Source organism: Convolutriloba macropyga, chromosome 11 (genome assembly GCF_964194025.1).
Source record: "Convolutriloba macropyga chromosome 11, txConMacr16.3, whole genome shotgun sequence".
Classification (NCBI taxonomy): domain Eukaryota; kingdom Metazoa; phylum Xenacoelomorpha; order Acoela; family Convolutidae; genus Convolutriloba; species Convolutriloba macropyga.
Genome location: NC_134478.1, coordinates 15,481,422 through 15,499,203, shown reverse-complemented (window position 1 = coordinate 15,499,203; position 17,782 = coordinate 15,481,422). Strand labels below are relative to the sequence as shown.

Below are 17,782 nucleotides of genomic sequence, written 5' to 3'. Positions count from 1 at the left end.
ATAATAAAAAACAGAACATATCAAATCAAAGCTCAGGAGTGATAGGTCCAATCGATTTGCTTGTTAAGCAGCTCCAAGCTAATGCATTAAGTTTTTTAATTGAAAATTTATGGTCGTTTCTTTTTTTAAAAATAATTGACCTTTCAATAAATAATGGCTTAATTAAATTTTTCTCTACTTTTTTTTCTTATTTTGTATAACTTCCAGCTTAATGTCAGCAAAAAAACGACCGCTTCTTCTTTCTACTTATTTAACATTTATTCTCAGTTGCAGTTTTAAGCCTGAAATTATTGCTTTCTGGCTTTGATACCACAAGATTTCAGATTTTTTTTGTTTTGACATTTGCCAGTTTTTCACGTTTTCTAATTTTGTCACATTATCACATTTTTGACGGTTCTCATGTCACCTCATTAGCATTTAGAATAAAGCACAATTGAACATATTAAAATTCTGAAAGATATACCATCGTTTTAACGGCCTCGACGCCTCTTTCTTGAAGAAATCAATTGAATTTTTTAATTTTGTCTCTAACTGTCATTTATACTTTGTCATTTCGGTCGTATAAAATTTCCTGTATAGTGATAGCTTTCATTGGCTTTTCATAGAAGAGTAGAAGAACCGATATTCTGATATTAGTAGATAGCTGATGGCTTTCATGACGATCAAAACAATCGTTTTCCAAAATTTAAAAAAAAAAATTCAACTTCGCAATTTTGTTCTTTTTATGTTTCTTTTTGTTACCTAATCTCGTTAGTTAACTACAGGTCAAATATAACATTATGGGTGTCAAAGGAATAAGAGGGATTGGTGTCCCAAAATCTTTTAAAGAATTTGTTATGACCTTACTGGCTTCGACACCGGTTTTTCACAAAAAAAAAGTAAACTAATGTGATTTTTGTCATATTTGACGTTCTTTTTGTAGATGCAAGAAATATTCTGGATAATTACAGGTCTCGAGGGCTTTTTTTTAAATAAACGACCCTATTTAAATAGCTCTTTTTGTTATTAATGCCTTTCATGATATTAAATGTAATTTTGTTTCGAAAAAAAAATTACATACTTTAGCACTTCGCTTTTTTGTCTGCTTGTTACCTAGTCTTACTAATGAATAGCCACGTACTAAATTATAGCTGTTTAAAGAAGGCGCAATCAAATGTATTTTGAGTGCCAAAAATTGGCTTGACGGTTTTGACAGCGTTTTCTGGCAAGTTTCAATTGAAATTTTGTTTGTTCTTTGTTGTTCTTTTTAGCCGCTTTAAAAAATGAATAAGGACAGGTCCTAATGCCCGTCTATAGAAGTAGTGGAAATCGTAAATTTGTGGTAATATTAATTGATTCATAATGGTATTTATTACTTTGAAGTTAACTGTTTCAAAAAAATAAGTTAATTTTTTTACTTTACTGTTTTTGTTCTTTCTTGTGTAATTGTTAACAAACCTTATTATGGACTGGTCGCATATGTTTTCTGGGGATTTATAATTTATTTTTGTTTAGTTTTGGGTTTATCTGACGGTATGTTGATTTTGTTATTAAATTTAGTTATTAAGAGGGACATAAATTTTTTGATGTAATTAATGTTTTTTGCTGTTGTTGTTTGATTTTGCTTTTCGTCTTGACTCGCTTTCTTAATATTGACATATTACAGCAATCTAATGCATCAACTTTTACTCCACTTAGTTATTTGCTTTGGAGGCTATCTTATCGTTGATACAGAATTTTTTGAAAAAGACTTGGGCTTTTTTGGGAATCGCAAAAAATAATTTTTTGGTTCTTCTATCTGTTCCTCATTTGGTAGACAATTATGCCAAATTTGTGGATGGGCGGGGTCGGAACCTTATGTGCCATCGCACATTACCGAGCCGCCTTGTTTATCTCTGTCATCAGTTTTGAGACAAAAAGAAGGTCAAATAAATTCAATTTGTCACTCAAAAATGAGAAACCGGAATTCGTCATATTTTCTTTTCGTAGTAGTGTGCTGTTTTGGCCTGTGATATTCTCTTGGAACATACTCTGAGATTTTTTGGAGCCAAAGTCACTTCGAAAGTTTTAGACGGGTATTGCGTCGCAAATTGCGTTCTACAACTGTTCCACAAAATTATAAATTTACTTTGGCTGGATTTCGCGGAGCGAGTTACTCCTTTTCACCTCAGTAGTCAAAACAATGAGCAATTGAAGTGATTTTTATGAGTTTTATCAAAGGAATGAAAGTCTAAATGAAATTTGACCTGTGAAGTCAAATTTTAATCACACGGAAGTTATGGAACAGATATTTTCACGGCATGAATAGATAATTTACCGCTCTTGGCTTGTCTACCATGATGAACCAATTAATCACCTGTCTAGTTGGGTAGAAAATCAACTAAATTACAATGATAACAAATATTGATGACACAAAATAATGAGCTAATTGTTCCGACCCCACTTTAGTGGGGAGGGAGGAACTATATACTCAACTGGGTTTTTTTTTGTTCAGTCAATTTTGGCCGACCGATATATTCATCGTACAGAATTGTGAGTGGTATCATTAAAAAGCCCGTCCAGCGTACAATACGGAATTAAAAAGATTTTTTCGGTTTTCGTGTTTTAGAGGGAGTTGTCGAGGTTTCAAGTTTTGTGCACATTCAATCGACTGTTTTTGTTCACATTTTCAGTAATTTTTGCTAAAATTTGGCACAATTTCGCAAATATAGTTCAAAATATGTTAAAAGTTTTAACCGCACAGTGTTGTTGTTACCGTTAGAGACAGAATAGCGTTGCTGAATTCTGTGATTGAAGTTTTTTTTGATTAAATTTTTGATAAAATTTTCAAAATTCCAACTTTTTTTCATCAAAAATGGCACAAAATATGCTTTTTTTGGTCCACATTGTTAAATTTTGTCAAACTCAGTGACCTAGAAACCTTAACACAGACTTCTTAATTTCAAAAAGAGTGCTAGTTGCAATTAGGCGCCGTATGAAAGTCTTCTGGAAAAAAAAATTTGCCGTTTTTGCAAATTTAACTCAATAATTATACAAAATGCATCTTTTTTTTTCAATATTTGAAGAATCCCACTCAACAATAGGTCTAATTTGCAAAAAATTGGAACACTTGGTCAGTTTGCTGGGCGCGCAAAAAAATCAGGGAGAGGTTTGATAATATCATGGACTCTTAGAATCAGAAACTTTTTGGTTTTTATTTTGATTCTGCCTATTTTCAAAATATTTTGCTTTAGTTTTTTTAATGTTAATTAGTGACAATATTATTTATTCACGGCTTCATTCATGACAGCTCCAATTTACGTAAACTTCTAAAAGTATATACAGTTTGTTTTCAGAGAACCAAAGGGTTTTTAGGTCTTTGAGGAAGAGCTTTTGAAGAGTTAAAATTTAACTGATTTCTTGTCTTTTCTCTTCAATTGTTATTCTTTTGGCGGTCTGATTTTTAAGTTTAACCACTCAAAGATCTAAAATTTTTCCTCAATAGGTGCAAAGTGAACCTTTTATTTTCATCCGGTTGTTGCCTAATGTCTCTTATGTTATTGAATGTATTTGTTTTACAAATTCCTGTGATTTTTTGAACATGTCAATTTTTTATATTATTTTAGTCAACAATTTGCTTATTCTCAGTAAGTACAGGCCAACCTTTCCTCCCTATAGAATAAAAACTATTTTTGTTGCCAACTGTTTTAACAGAAGGTTCTCTTGCTTTTGTTACTACGAGTTTTTATACAAAGTTTTCTGATTTTTGTGCACAATTGCCCCTTTTTGCTGTTGTTTTTGTTTCTTTTGTAAATTGTCTCATTATTTAAAAATCTAGCTGAAAAAAGCTTCAAAACATTTGAAACTGAACATAATTTTTATTTTCATAACATATGGTTTGAAGGGCTGCGGCACCGTTCTCTTGAAGAAATTGGTAGTTTTTTTTATTTTTGCCCATTATTTGTTGTTAACTTTTGTTGTCATATGCCAAATATTGTGTAATTAAAATATTCAGGGGCCAGCACTAGATGAACAAGTGAAATTAAATAACTGATATCGGTAAATAACTAATAGCTGTTTTGACTTTCGAATTAAATTTCTAAAAAAGGAGTAATAGTATTCTTCAACTTATCCCTTTTTGTTCTGGTTTGCGTTTTTTTTCGTATTTTACAATGTTGTATCATTTTTGTAAATTAGCCTCATTATTTAGAGCTCTTTTTAATGTTTTGTTGAATCAAACAATAATTTTTCTGTTGTTTAAACTTTTTAAATGATGTCTTCAGGTCTTAGACAATTTGTTTCAGAAGAATTTTGTGAAGTTTAGATACTTTTCAGTTTTTGTGGTTCTTTTTGTTGTCATTTTGTGATAGTCGTTTCACAAAAAGATTTTATGATGATCAAAGGAGACGCAAATGAAGATATTATATTCTCGCGGTTAATATCTTATGGTTAATGGCGGCTAAGTTTCATGGCTTCAAAACTGTGGTTTCGTAAAGTTGTTTGTGAAACTTGTTAGTTCAGCTTGAATTTAATGTTATTTTGTAGTCTTATGATTTAGTCTCGTTAATAACAGTTGCAATTAGTTTACCAAGTAGTTGGAAGACAAACTGCCTACTCTTTTAGTCGAAAGCATTTGTTGGCTATGAATTTTGAAAATATTTATTTTTGATAAAAAAGGAGATAGATTTTTGAGATCTGACAATTTTGTTTCTGGTAAATTGTAGCTAAGCATCTCTATACACAATTCACATCATTTATCTTTTGAATTACAATTTACTCTTCATAACGGTTTTATTTTCCTCAAATTGTCTTTCTACTTGGAACCAGTTTTCATAAAACCAATTTTCGTGATTTTTGCAAATTTGCCCCTTTTTGTAGATTTTTGTTTTCTTTTCACAGTATCACAATAATGAGCGTCATTTGACATACAATTGTTGTCACCTTCAACAAATGCCAACGAAGCTTTTTATTGTTTTTTGTGATCAGCTTAATATTTAAATGATTGGGGGGACATCGTTTTCGTGCATATTTTTTCTCGCAAATTTTTCGTTTTTGCTTGTACTTTTTGTTCTTTATGTAGCCGTATGACATATTCTGGACAATAAAAGGCTTCGATCGCTCTCAATTGAGGTATAAAAGATTCTCTCAATGAGTTGATTTGATGCGTACTGTTTCTAATCAGTTCGAACTTAATTCTTTTTTTTTTTTTAAAAAAGCAATATTTTAATAACCTTTTGCCGATTTGCTCATTTCTAGCCGACTTGTTGCCAAATTGCATTGAGAAAAAATCCCATATTTTGTTTCAAAATGTACCGGTTAATCTTATTAGTATGATTTTTATCTGATGCCATTTTGATTTGGTTATTAGTGGTTTTCAAAAAATGGACAAGGAGTTTTGGTCGTAATTAATATTTGTAACTATTTGATTTTCATTGCCGTCTTTTCTGGTAGTCATATCATGGTAGGCACAGGTCTCATAGGCCCTCTAGAGTAGATTGTTTTTTTCTTTCAGGAGTTTGTTGAACGATATGTTGATATGTTAATTTTTTTTAAATCTCTTCCTCATTTGGTGGACAATTAAGTGAAAAATGTAGATGAGTGGGGTCGGAACTTAATGTGCGAACGCACATTACCGAGCCTCCTTGTTAACTTTTGATAAGTCATTTCCATTTAGCATGGCCATTTCAAGACACTAGGAAGTGATGTCTCGATATAATTCAACGCTTTGAGGTTCACCGTGAACTTTATCTCACAAAATTGTGTGAAGACAATAAAAAAGAGAGATCTATTTGCTTTTAGAGTAAATCATGCATGCTCGGCAAGTCTTATCTTTAAAATGGTCTTTGTTGACTGTAGCCGATGTTCGCGCCTATTGCCATGTAAATTGAGCACTTAAGTGTGTCATATTGCTCGTTTAAGATAACAAAAATGTTTGCGATGGGACAAAAGTGTCACAAGCAAATTCGAAAATATTTTTTTTGTTTTGAACCAGCCGTTGCTGAAAATATCCAGCACAGCCCTAAAATAATTACTTCCAGTGGTCCAAATATGACTTGACGGGTTTTTAGCCCTTTTTCGAAAAAGGCGTCTCGTTCATTTAATGAGAAATAGTTATTGTTAGAGTGCATCGGTTTATTTGTTCAATGTTTTGTTTTTAATTTTCTTAATCTTTTCGACAACCTCTAAATTTTGTTTTCTTTTTATTTAGTTATCAAAATAAGACAAACAAGGCTGGAGAATTTGTCTGCCTCATTCTAACTGACGCATTAAATAAAAAATGGCTCACGATTTGTCACACAAGACAGTTTTTTATTACATGAAACAAGATGTTATCGACAATAATTTGCCCCCAAAAATACAAATTCACCAGAGAAGTACAGAAAAACACGTAACATTTTCTCGAGGAGCTTATTATTCCAGTACTGACCTGTCAATTGCACGACCAATGAAAACATTCTGCTAAAAATGGCAATTTAGTATTTAATTCGTTTCCAAGAATATTTCTTTTTTTAAAAAAAATTCACTTTTAAAAAGAAAACTGAAGTTGAGGTAAATGCACAAACATGCTATGAAAAAATGACCAGACTAGTTGTTGCTAAGTTGGATCAGGAGAATACTGATTACGGTTAATCATTGAACCTCAACTCATAATAGCTATACAGTTATAAAGGTTTTTATAATGGTAATCTGCTTCCTCTTTGTATCTCTGAGAATTGAACTCATAAATTTTCCATAAAATATATTAGAAGGATAATAAAGTGACTTCACTTCTCGGTTCATAACAATATGATCATATGACACCTCTAAACTGTGAGGTGGGCTATAATGGGAAAGACTCGAGTCTTTCCCATTATAGCCCACCTCACAGTTTAGAGGTCATGTGACCCCTTTCTAAGTGGTGGAAATATATTATAATCGGGTTTATAATATTGTGGGTGGCTATAATGGGAAAGATCGAACAATAGTCGTTCCAATCTGCAAAGCACAAAAAAAAACAGATCTATTCTCAGTTTCTACGACAATAGGTCATTTTACGAATTACATGATCATAAATTATTTTACACCTGTTGCTACTCTAACAAATTTACAGTTTCCATTCAATCTTTTTGTACGTTTTGATGGAAGTGGCGGGACTTGATAGATCCAGACATGAAAGTCACGAACCAGACATTCACTTACTCAATCGAAGGTCAAAAAGATGCTTGAATACCAGAAGAGGTGTGATTTATTTGGTCTTCTCACAGTATTCTTCCTTGGTAAGTCACTTTTGTCCTTTCTCTGCTCTGCGCGAATTAAATGTTTGCTTAATAGTGAAGTATTACAGGAATTGTACCCCCCGGAACGTTTTTTTTTGTATTCATGTAAAGGTCAATAAACAATTTTGTATTCAATAAAAGATGGTCATACAATAGGGGGGGGGGGGGGGGGGGTGATAGATCAGCATTTCTTTCTAATCAAGAATGCATGGTGGTTAGGCTACATAGATACTTTTTCATTTTCTCGACAGTTACAGATACAGCATTAGGGGATGAGGTCAGCCTCCCATCTATTTTGTTATCTGATTTTTCCATATTTTTATTACAGGCCAATTTTTTTTTTCTGAAATCTAAAATATTTACTATTGCTGTAGTTTGCATACAACAGCGATCAATGAGAAAAATTAGCGATCAATTTTAAATTAGAGTAAGAGTGATAGAAAAAATGATTCGGAATCTGAGTTAATTCAAAATTAAATCAATTCCAAATCTTCATAAACAAAGAAAGGAGCAATCTCTTTTTAATAAAATCGAATAGAGAAATATCGCCACTTAATCACATTAAAGTTCCCAAAATTGTCAGAACTGGAGAGAAAAAATCAGTTCAATTTGTAAAATGTTTTACCCGCATTTAGCAGAAGTATTAAATAGTATGTGAGAGAGATGTCATTTTTTATCAATCCAAAAAATATAGCCAGTGACGACTAGGTTGAGCCATTAAAAGTGTTCTAATCTGTTCTCGATAAACTACAGAAAAATGTCGAGCAAAGCATTTTTCAACTAAAAGAAATGAATTTTCGAACGACACTGCAGATAGGCGACCCTCCGACTTGTCTTTGCGTCAAAAAGTCACAAATTTAATTACCCTCAGATCACAGTGAAGTTAAATGCGGACTGGAGTGGATTGACACAGACTTGATGAAAGAATAAAACGAAATTATATCTTGGGTTTCGAGGTCCATGAAGCTGCAATAGGATCCCCATAGTTTGCCTGCTTGAAATTTAACGAAAAGATAGGCAAAAATTTCCAACTATTTGATAAATTGGACCACATTGATGACCGCTGGTGCGCATTAGACATCGTACGCCACTTCATTGGGGCCCTCAAAATGTTGCATTCTCTGCGTTGCCAAACACCCACCAATTCAGATATCAATCAACTAAATTAATTTGATGCCCAACAGTGCAAAAAACTTGAGAACATCCTTGGTTCTGTTCTCTTCAAAGAATCTTGGACTCATGCAACTTTGCCAAAAACTTATCAGGTTTGGGAGTTCTCCACGGCCAACACCGGTATAAAGCGTCATAAGTTGGTTTTTTTCGTGTCTGCTGAAACACTTAATTCCAGAATAACCAACCAAAGCACAATAACACTGAAATGTTTTCAGGAACCGTACACCAGATTTGTACCACGAATTATTCCATTTTTTTGCAAAGGACAGTTCAGGAAGCTTTTGACAGCGAAAAGTTTGAAGGTCTCAAAGATAGTTTAGCTTCTAAAAAAGAATCAGCTCAACTTCTCTCATAGCCTGTTCGAAATGCTGGAGCATGTCTCACTGTCCCTTTGAAATGCTGGAGCATGGTTTTTGTCCCCATTCCAGCTTTTGGGCTTCATATGGCACCAAATAAATTCTACACTGTGTCCCTGTTTACAACGCAGTAAGGAAATGCCCACTCTGTACAGTAGGAATTTTTGACATCTATGGTGCTCAAGCCATTGCGTGTCACTGGCGAGGAGACGCAATTGCAAGACACAGTCGTATTGGGGATAACATCTTGTCTAGATCTGTAGCTTCAGGTCTCAATCTGAGCCCAAAAAAGTTGTAAAAAAACAAGGCAGATTGTCTATTTGAATCTTATTTTCACGTTAATAGACAGCGTTTTGCACAGAGAAAAACAAGTTGTGGCTTCTGTCTGCCAAGAGAGGTCCTAAGCTCGGGGTCTCCTGCCTAAGACTTGTTCTCCTTTTGTCAGGATTTTGCCTCTGGAAAATCTCTCAATCAGGCCTGATTGCCTCTTGGAGTTCAATACGTGCCCACAAAAATATAGTCCCATATTTTGATGTTTATGGTAGTTTTTAAGGGGGTACATTAGGCTGTAGTAGGGGCTGTAATGGAAAAGAGCTAAATTTTGACAAGAACCCTTTTCACCTACGGCCCACTCTCTCCTCCACCTCCCTTGACAATAAGCCATATCTAATTACAGTCAAATATAAGTACAAGATTACCTTCGCATATACATAGCTTTGTTTCAGCAATCACCATTTCATTCTCGAGAATCGGTTACAGTGCACCCATAAAAATGAAACCTCTGGATTTCATGCAAAGAGGATTTGAAGCAGCCGGCAAACTGGATTTGTTGAAAGAACTACAAGACATTGTGAATACCAACCAGACAGTAGAAATAAAACAATCACTTTTACAAAATTGGCTCACAAGAAGTGGCGAACAACTTTTAGTACCATTCAAAAAATGAACGAAATGATAATTATAGTTAATTTAATCTGTGAAGCTCAATTATCGAAATGGAAAACAATTCTTAGCTCTAAATCATTCTTTTAACCGAAGTCTTAATCAGTGCTGCGCAAGTGTATACACAAATGTCTTGCAAGTCTGACAAGTCTTGATCAAGAATTTTGCAACACTTGCAAGTTGATTCCCATGAACAGACAATGCAAGTTGGTTTGTAAATTTGTACAGCCCCAGTCGAAAGCTGAGTTTGCCTCTCAATAATATTGACAATTGAAAAGATAAAGCGTTTGGAGATACACCACAAAGATCTCGTTTGCCATCCATACATATTTCTCGAGCCTCAAATTATCAAAATATCAGAGAATTAGGTTCCTGAAACTCAAATGGTAAATATATTTAAGATCTTTACCATCTTTACTAAAAGACAGCAGCCATTTGTAAGATCTGACAATATCGCAGTGTGTTCCAAGTTACTAGTTCAAGTACTAGTTCAAGTAGTAGATATCGAATTCATCAAATTAAATACTTCTACAAGTTTGAATAATTTTAGTTTCGAATTTTAGTTTTTAACTCTACTTTTCTTTTCAATTTTAATTGAAGTTCTTGAATGAAAGCTTTTTAATTTACAGTTTTTTAACAATTTAAAGAGTTTGAATTGTGTTGGGGCGCTGTCTTTTATAAGACTCGAAAAGGAGTATTGGAGAGGTCCTTTTTAAATCACTGTTATATGAGTGAATTTTGAAGCAGGAAACGAAACGCGTGAAAAATTTTGGAGAGGTTTGGGTATTGAACAAAACTGAAGAGTAGAGCGAAAAGAGTGGTTTTTTGTTCATACCACTGTTTTCGAGAGAGCGAGAATTTGAGGAGTATTTCTGTTAGCTGTTAGCGAGCGGAATATTTTGTTCATGTACGGCTTTTTAAAACAATTAACCCTAGATGTTTTGGTTTAGAAGTTAGATTATGATATTGTATTGTTTGATAAGTTTCTGTTAATTAATATAAAATTTATGCCAAATTGTATGATTTTCGGCCATTTTGTTGATTTTTAGACAAATTTTGGCATTTTTCGCTGATTGCTTTGTCTTACTGTCTTAATTAGGATTTGAAAAGACGCCAATTACTTACAGAATTTTTAGACATTAACTGAGTACAGTTTTGTTGTTACAAAATGCGTTGTTTGTTGAGAAATATGAAAAACGGAGAAATATCCCAGCTCCTTTGCTTAATTTTTTGCAGTTTTTTTTGTTTTCTAAGATCTTTGACATGTTTTTTAACCTACTATGTCTCCCCGCTGTTTTGCGGGCATTTTAGTACTATTTATTTTTTTTTTACTGATTTCGATTATTTTTCCTTTGGATTTATGTGTCCTTCAATTTTTTTTTTGAATTTTGATTAAAGAACTTTTTCATTATGATTATTCTTCAAGAATTTCTTACTGGTGAGCAGTTCAACTATACACTAGTTTGAATGGGATGTTTTTTCTGTTACTTCAAGTTGTATCCGGAATTTTCCGGATATCTTTTTTAAAGACCTGATCACACATTTTCATGATTTTGAAACCAAATTTCAGCGATAAATTTGTGCTCCAGACGCTGAAAGAGGAAGTGGTCTTGAGACGTAATTTTGTTTTGCTCCAATTCGAAAGTAGGGTCAGAGCAATTAGGATGTTTGGGCAAAAACTTTGCCAACACGTATGTGGTTTTTTGTTCCCATGTTGCAATTCGACATTGTTTGTTCCTGGTTTTTCCTATTTTTCTGGATATAATATTTCTAAATTATTTTCCTAACCCATTCAAAGTCTATTCTGGTTTTTTGTTTACTATTAGAAAATTCTTCAAATTGTGTTAAAAATTGACCTGCTATGTCTTTTTTTCAAGTCAGCGTTTTTTAATGTTTAAGATTTTTTAGCTGTTTCAGCCAACCATTTTTTCGTAAATACTGTTTTGGCAAACTGTTTCAATCAGCCGAACTGATAATTGGGCAGGTTTTGTTATTAATTGCTTGAGACTCAATTTACTTATCAAAATTCTATACAGCCGCGGTAATCGTGAACACTTATCTTCTAATCTGTCGTTTCAATCCTCAATTAGAAATCAGAGGTACTTTTATGCAATTATTTGAAAATTGGGTTCTTTTAATTTCTGCTCAAAAATATCGGTAACATGGCAATATAACCAACGTCAAAAAGTGAATGTGACATATCGTTGCAATTATTAACTTTTGTTTTAAAATTGGATTTCATTATTAGCCGTTGGTTTTAAGCCGCAAAATTTATCAAACCAAAGCGGAAAATTTAATTCTACGTTCAATTTGGGTCTCATGGGCTGCTGACCCGAGCCCGCGAATCATAGCCAAATGCACCAGTCTTACATCTTGAAATTTGTAAATATAATTTATTACGTTCTAAGTATGTTGATATTATTATATTACATTTTTGTTCTGGTATTTTAAACCATTGAATATACACAAAACTAAATTATGTGAGTTTGTACAAAGTGTTCCAAACCCGTTCAATCTTATTTTGTTTTAATTGTCTGCCATATGAACAGACATTTGAGTAACCCATTAGAGAGAGCTCCGATGAATCTTGCCATTGTTAGGACTACTATACAAAACAAATAACAAGAGAAATAAAAACAAAAAGCGTTACTTACGTTAAAAACTCAATATACTACTTTGAAAACAGTTGGTAAGAAAGTCAAAATATCATCAAATAAAACCTAAACTCAACAAGTTCACTTGACTTTAACTAGAAAGCAGATCGTTCATGTTGGTAACATTACTAAAAAAAACCATTTAAGAGAAAGAAGACTAAAAGGGAAGTTTTGAAAAACCATTGAATCATTTGAAACCAGATAATTTCAAAAATTATGAAAAAAAGACAACTAACTTCAATTAAAATTTTTTAGTTAGGTTTACATAAAACTTGTTAAGAAACCAGAGCTGGTAATGGTGGGATTATGTCATAGTACAGTACAACAAAATAACAACGCACAAACACAATGTATTGATGACCGTAAAATAAAAAGCCGAAAATTAAATATTAGATATTATTTCAGTCTACTGTTTGTTGTCCCAGATGAATTTTAACAATACAAGTGTTCAAACGGGTGTTATTTTATTTTCATTGGGTCCAAGCTTTAAAGGTGATACGCTTAAGGTCATCAAAAAGAAATACAAATAATAAAATCTCGAATTTTCTTTGAAAACGCATAATTTCACATACAAAGAATATTGGTTATAACACAACTACCAACATAGAAGTTGAAATCTGCAGAATAGGAAAGTTGATTGATCTCTCATGCATAAAACTAAATTAAAAATTAACAGAATGAAAAGCACATTAAGCAACGTTTAAAAGTATTCCCAATTTTTCGAGAACGAATTAAATCAAAATAATTCAAGCCATTAGCTATCAGCTGTCGGATGGAATGAAAACCAATCAAGATCAGTAGGAAGCTAACAAGACCTGGCATTAATCAAGATAATTCTTATGACTGCAGACGAACAGCAAACAAAGAAAGATGCCAGAAATTAAATAATATACTGCGAGGAAAGTGTCGGAGACAAAAAAAAAGCAAACGAGTGAAAATATTTCGTATAATTTATTTGATTCTTTAAACAGGAAAATGTGAACAATTAAACATAAATAACCAAATTGTTAAGAAAAATCTTAAACTGTTGAACTGTTAAGTAACAGAAAAATTATAGAAACCGTAACTTTCAATAAAAAGCACTGAACATGTTCAAGTATACCTCTATAAGACTCCAGAAAACCAATAAAACTTTTTATAATCTCTGATTTTTCCATCACCAGAAAGAAATCCACGACTAAAAATAAAAACAACCATAACCGGCAAAAACCAAATGTTCAATAGAAACGTGCGCAAAAAAAAAATTTTGAAGCCTTTATAACCAAAAGCTATTTGATGAAAAATTCTATAAACGCTAAATTGATTGAGCGTCATTTCAAAGCAAACGAGAACTGTCAATGGTTTAAAAATATGATACGACTTCAAAAAAGTACCAAATTGTAAACAAATATCCAAAAATCACAAAATTTTAATGAAAAGTTGAGACCATTGGCTAAGGCATCAAACCACTAATCAAATTACCTTTTGTATTATCAATAGAAACAGTATGGGGGCCTATGATTAGTGGGAACAACCTACCATTTCACAGAAACATTTTTTTTAAAAGGTGAAGCGTTAAAAATCACTACAATTTATTCGAAGCATTACTGTCAAAGTCATAAAATTCAATCCTCTTCAGGAAATCAATTGCACTTTTAATTAATCAGATCGAGCCATGGCACTGCAAAAAGTGCAAAAAATTCAGACAAAAGTCAAAAAAAATTATTTTAACTTTACGAAAACAGTGTCGATATCATAAAAACCATTATGTTCTAAGAATATAAAATATACTGATTGTGACTCATTTCAACGTCAATTTGGCAAAAATGGTGCTGTGATACCAAAATTGACTTGTTTATAATTGAAGTAAAAAACAGACAGTTTTGAATATTTTCAGAAAAACAGCACTCAAATAGAATTCGAACCTTTTCCATTGGAAGACTCCCCGATTAGATTAGAACTTGCATTTTTATCGCTACTCCTTTAATAGGAAAACAAACTTATTCCGTGTTTTATCGTAAAATATAAATTTAAAAATTATAAATTAAAATTCTACGCTTGAATGGCTTTCTAATACTCAAAACTCTCTGCGATGAATATATTGATCGGCCAAAAACGGTTAAAAAGAACAGCATATAGTTGCTCCCCACATAGTCGTGTCGCAACAATTATTATTAGGTAAATTTTGTGAGTTTTGTCACATTGAGAAATGGTATTGCGTTTCTTGTCCTTAATTAATTGACATCTTAATTAATATCTTGTTAACTTTTTGCGGAGAACTGTGACAAGTTCGAGTATATGCACTCGCTAAAAGGAGCTCTTAGCCATGAAATGTATCCATATATGGACCAAAATGGATGATGGAAAGCATGCTTAGTTCATCTCATCATTCACTCATTCATTCGTTCACTTATCCTAGACACTTCTTTCCCCTAAACAATAAATGCTTTCACATTGCACCACCAATTGAAATTACATTATTACTGAAGCTCGATCATAGATTAGTAACCGCTTAGTCGGCATACAATTTTTACATCGCTAGGCGCACTTACTGTTTTTTTACATGGTAACGTGCTATATAACAACACGTAATTTGTAATTGGGGGTATAAAAGACAGTGCGGGGGTGATTTTACTGGTGAAGACATTACTGGTGATTTCAGAGTTTGCGCCTGTTTATAACCTTTGTATTGCTTTTGCCCATTTACGTCTTGCCATACTAAAAAAACTCATCAATAAAATTATTTTTCTATTCAATTTATAATTTATATGACCTCTTAAAATTAAAAAAAGAAAAGAATGAAAACGCTGAAATTTCATTGATGACACTGAACTATAGGTAACTTTAGTAAAAAAAAAAGATCATTCACACGTGGTAAATGTTAATGAGAGATTTCAAAACTAGCAAAGTTATCATAATTTATTCAACTTACTCTGGCAGTGATCCACAGATACTCTCAGTAAGGCTGTCAATTTTGTCTCTCAGGTCAACTTTGGGATTGACAATCATGACAGAAAGATAGTCGAGTGTAGAACATGCAAATGACACGAATGGTTTGACCTCTTCCGAGTACTTGAAGTTAAAGTTGAGCAGAGATTTGTAGTCGAATGTCTCGAACTCATTGTACACAGATTCAATTGGAATACTGCTCACAGAGCCTAAAACGGGTTTTGATCACTTCCGCTTCGAAAAGATTGTCTTCATTCATCTGTGTGAACAAACTTATGAGTAATATTGCGCCTGTACTAATAATTATATTTATAGGATAATAAGAGGCAGGATTAGTCATTATGATTTATTTATACACAGAATTAAAAGTATATACATTTGTCATTTATTGTTGACAATTTTCAAAGAAAAAGAAAAAGAAACATCTCATTTTTACAATCAAAAATTATTCTACCATCTAAAGTTTAAGTTTTAGCATCTTTTAAACTTAAATTTGCCATCATGAAGACTTTTGTTTATAATTTTAGCACTACTCAAAATTTCAATAATTGTCATCACATTACGCTACGAAGGTCAAGTTGGGACATTTAAGAGGGACTCTTATCAACTGCAATTGTCTGTCTTCCTTAACATAACCTACAGACATGTCCAAAGAAATAATGACGCCACACAGTCACACATACGCACACAGAACCCCCACCTACACAAATACACACCAATCGGGAGCTATATAAGGTGGAGCAGCACGCGTATTCATTGTAGCCTCTTTTATTTATCATAACCCGGGTAACAAATCCCACTACGGTAGCTGCAACAATGGAAAAAAATCTCCCGAGATTTTATAAAAAAAGGATTTTATCGGGCTTTATAAGTTTATCCAACCGGAAAATCATATTACAGCTGAAACTAAACGGATCCAAACAGACGCAGCCAATAAATCCTTTTTGAGTAATTTATTGAAATGAAAAAAAAAATGAAGAAAGATCAAAGAAAACATAAAACTTACAGAGTAACAAACCCACAAAAACAGAGGCAGGGCCGAAACGCCTCATTTTGCTTGTCACTAACTATAAAGCAAGGTACAGATTTATTCAAAAGAATTCACAATTTGGGCAAATGATGCTGAAATATTGTATCGAGATCTCAAAACCAACACAACGAAAACTAAAATGCCTTTAATGACTTCTGGTTATCTTAAGTAAGCGTTGATAAGGGTTTAAGTCAACAAATGGCCCGGTTTTAACACGTGTTTCTTGTCAAATTGAATAACTTGGCCTCTTTTAAACCTTCAATTGATAATTGGGAACACCTAGAAAGAATTCGGCGTTCGTTCAGTTCAGGTCAACTCAATTGGGGCTGTGCAAATGATATTTGTTGAGCAGTGAACAATTGACCTCCAAAATAAACTTTGAGCCATCATTTTTCAAATCTAATCTGACCCAACACCCCCCCCCCCCCTCCCAGAGTTTTTTCAATGCCCCACTTAAAAATTATGTCTTGTTATATAGCACGCTGATGAAAAAATTTGAAAAAGTGTACAAATCATGGTCATTTTAATTAACAAATAGAAAAACAAATAGCAGAAAAAAGTTTACAAATAAAAGTAAAATAGGTCTTGCAAAACCCCATTACCGACTTTGAGAAAAGTCAATTTAAGACTTCAGAAAAACACTTTTAAAAAAATGAGATAATTTTTTTTAAATTTCACCATTTTTGGATCAAAAATTGCCTATAAAAGACTTTTCAAGACAAATTTAGGTCTTCTCAGTAGCACAAGTAATGAACGCACTCGAAAAACTATTAAGGCCAGCTTAGGGTGTCTAATGAAGCTAAATGTCTGCTGGGAGTTGTCTGTTTCGAAGTCACGGGAAAATGTGTGAAAACATCTTACAAAAAATTAAAAAGACAGAGCGCCAATACAACCGAGTAATTTGATTGTAAAGGCATAGAAAGACAACTCTTGGATTGCGCAAAACCCTATATGCGCAAAACAACAAAAACTCTAAGGCAATCAAAAAGTTTGTTTTTTGGCCAAGATCTAGTGCTGAAGAAATTAAAACAAATTGCAAATTTTATTGAATAGCCGCTAAAGTTCGAGATAACAAAATTTTCCAGACAATTTTTTTTGGCTTGATAAACTATCCGTAAACACGTCTTCAAGCACTTATACAATTTAATTGGACAAGAACTTAACCACTAACACATTGTTTAGCTGTTAGAAGTGTCAATTGATGCTCAAACAACGAAAACAACTTACAAACAGAATACAAAATTTTTTTGAAAAACGAAAATTTGTGACAAATTAAAAATCACAAGAATTAACAAACTTTATTGAGAAGTTATAAAAAGTGAAACGTTGTACTAACAATATCTTCAAAACCACTTTTTTTGCTAAAACCCATCTAATAACGTAGCTTCAGTCCTGAAAGTATTTCATTTTTTCCTAATCCTAACAATAGAATTGTTGCAACAAGTCATAAAAACAAGTGCAAATAGGCACGTTCGAATTCATTTA

At 32.8% G+C, this 17,782-nt stretch overlaps 1 protein-coding gene and 1 long non-coding RNA gene across 3 annotated transcripts in view; one reads left to right on the top strand and one right to left on the bottom strand.

The window, feature by feature from the left end:
- LOC142349426 (uncharacterized) overlaps positions 1-16,450 on the bottom strand; it is a 63,238-nt gene extending 46,788 nt beyond the window's left edge. The window contains exons 1-2 of one of the 2 annotated variants that reach the window (XM_075400971.1): positions 16,274-16,450; positions 15,251-15,476 (exon numbers count right to left, since the gene is read on the bottom strand). In XM_075400971.1, the coding sequence (XP_075257086.1) occupies positions 15,251-15,476; positions 16,274-16,319 (272 nt within the window). In that variant the 5' untranslated portion in view covers positions 16,320-16,450. The remainder of the gene's footprint in view (positions 1-15,250; positions 15,477-16,273) is intronic. The other variant, XM_075400972.1, reaches the window with a different exon arrangement.
- Positions 6,878-9,730, top strand: LOC142349551 (uncharacterized). Its single transcript, XR_012760831.1, has 2 exons — positions 6,878-7,214; positions 9,469-9,730. It is a non-coding gene; the product is annotated as an uncharacterized LOC142349551 (long non-coding RNA).
- Positions 16,451-17,782: the final 1,332 nt, after the last annotated feature.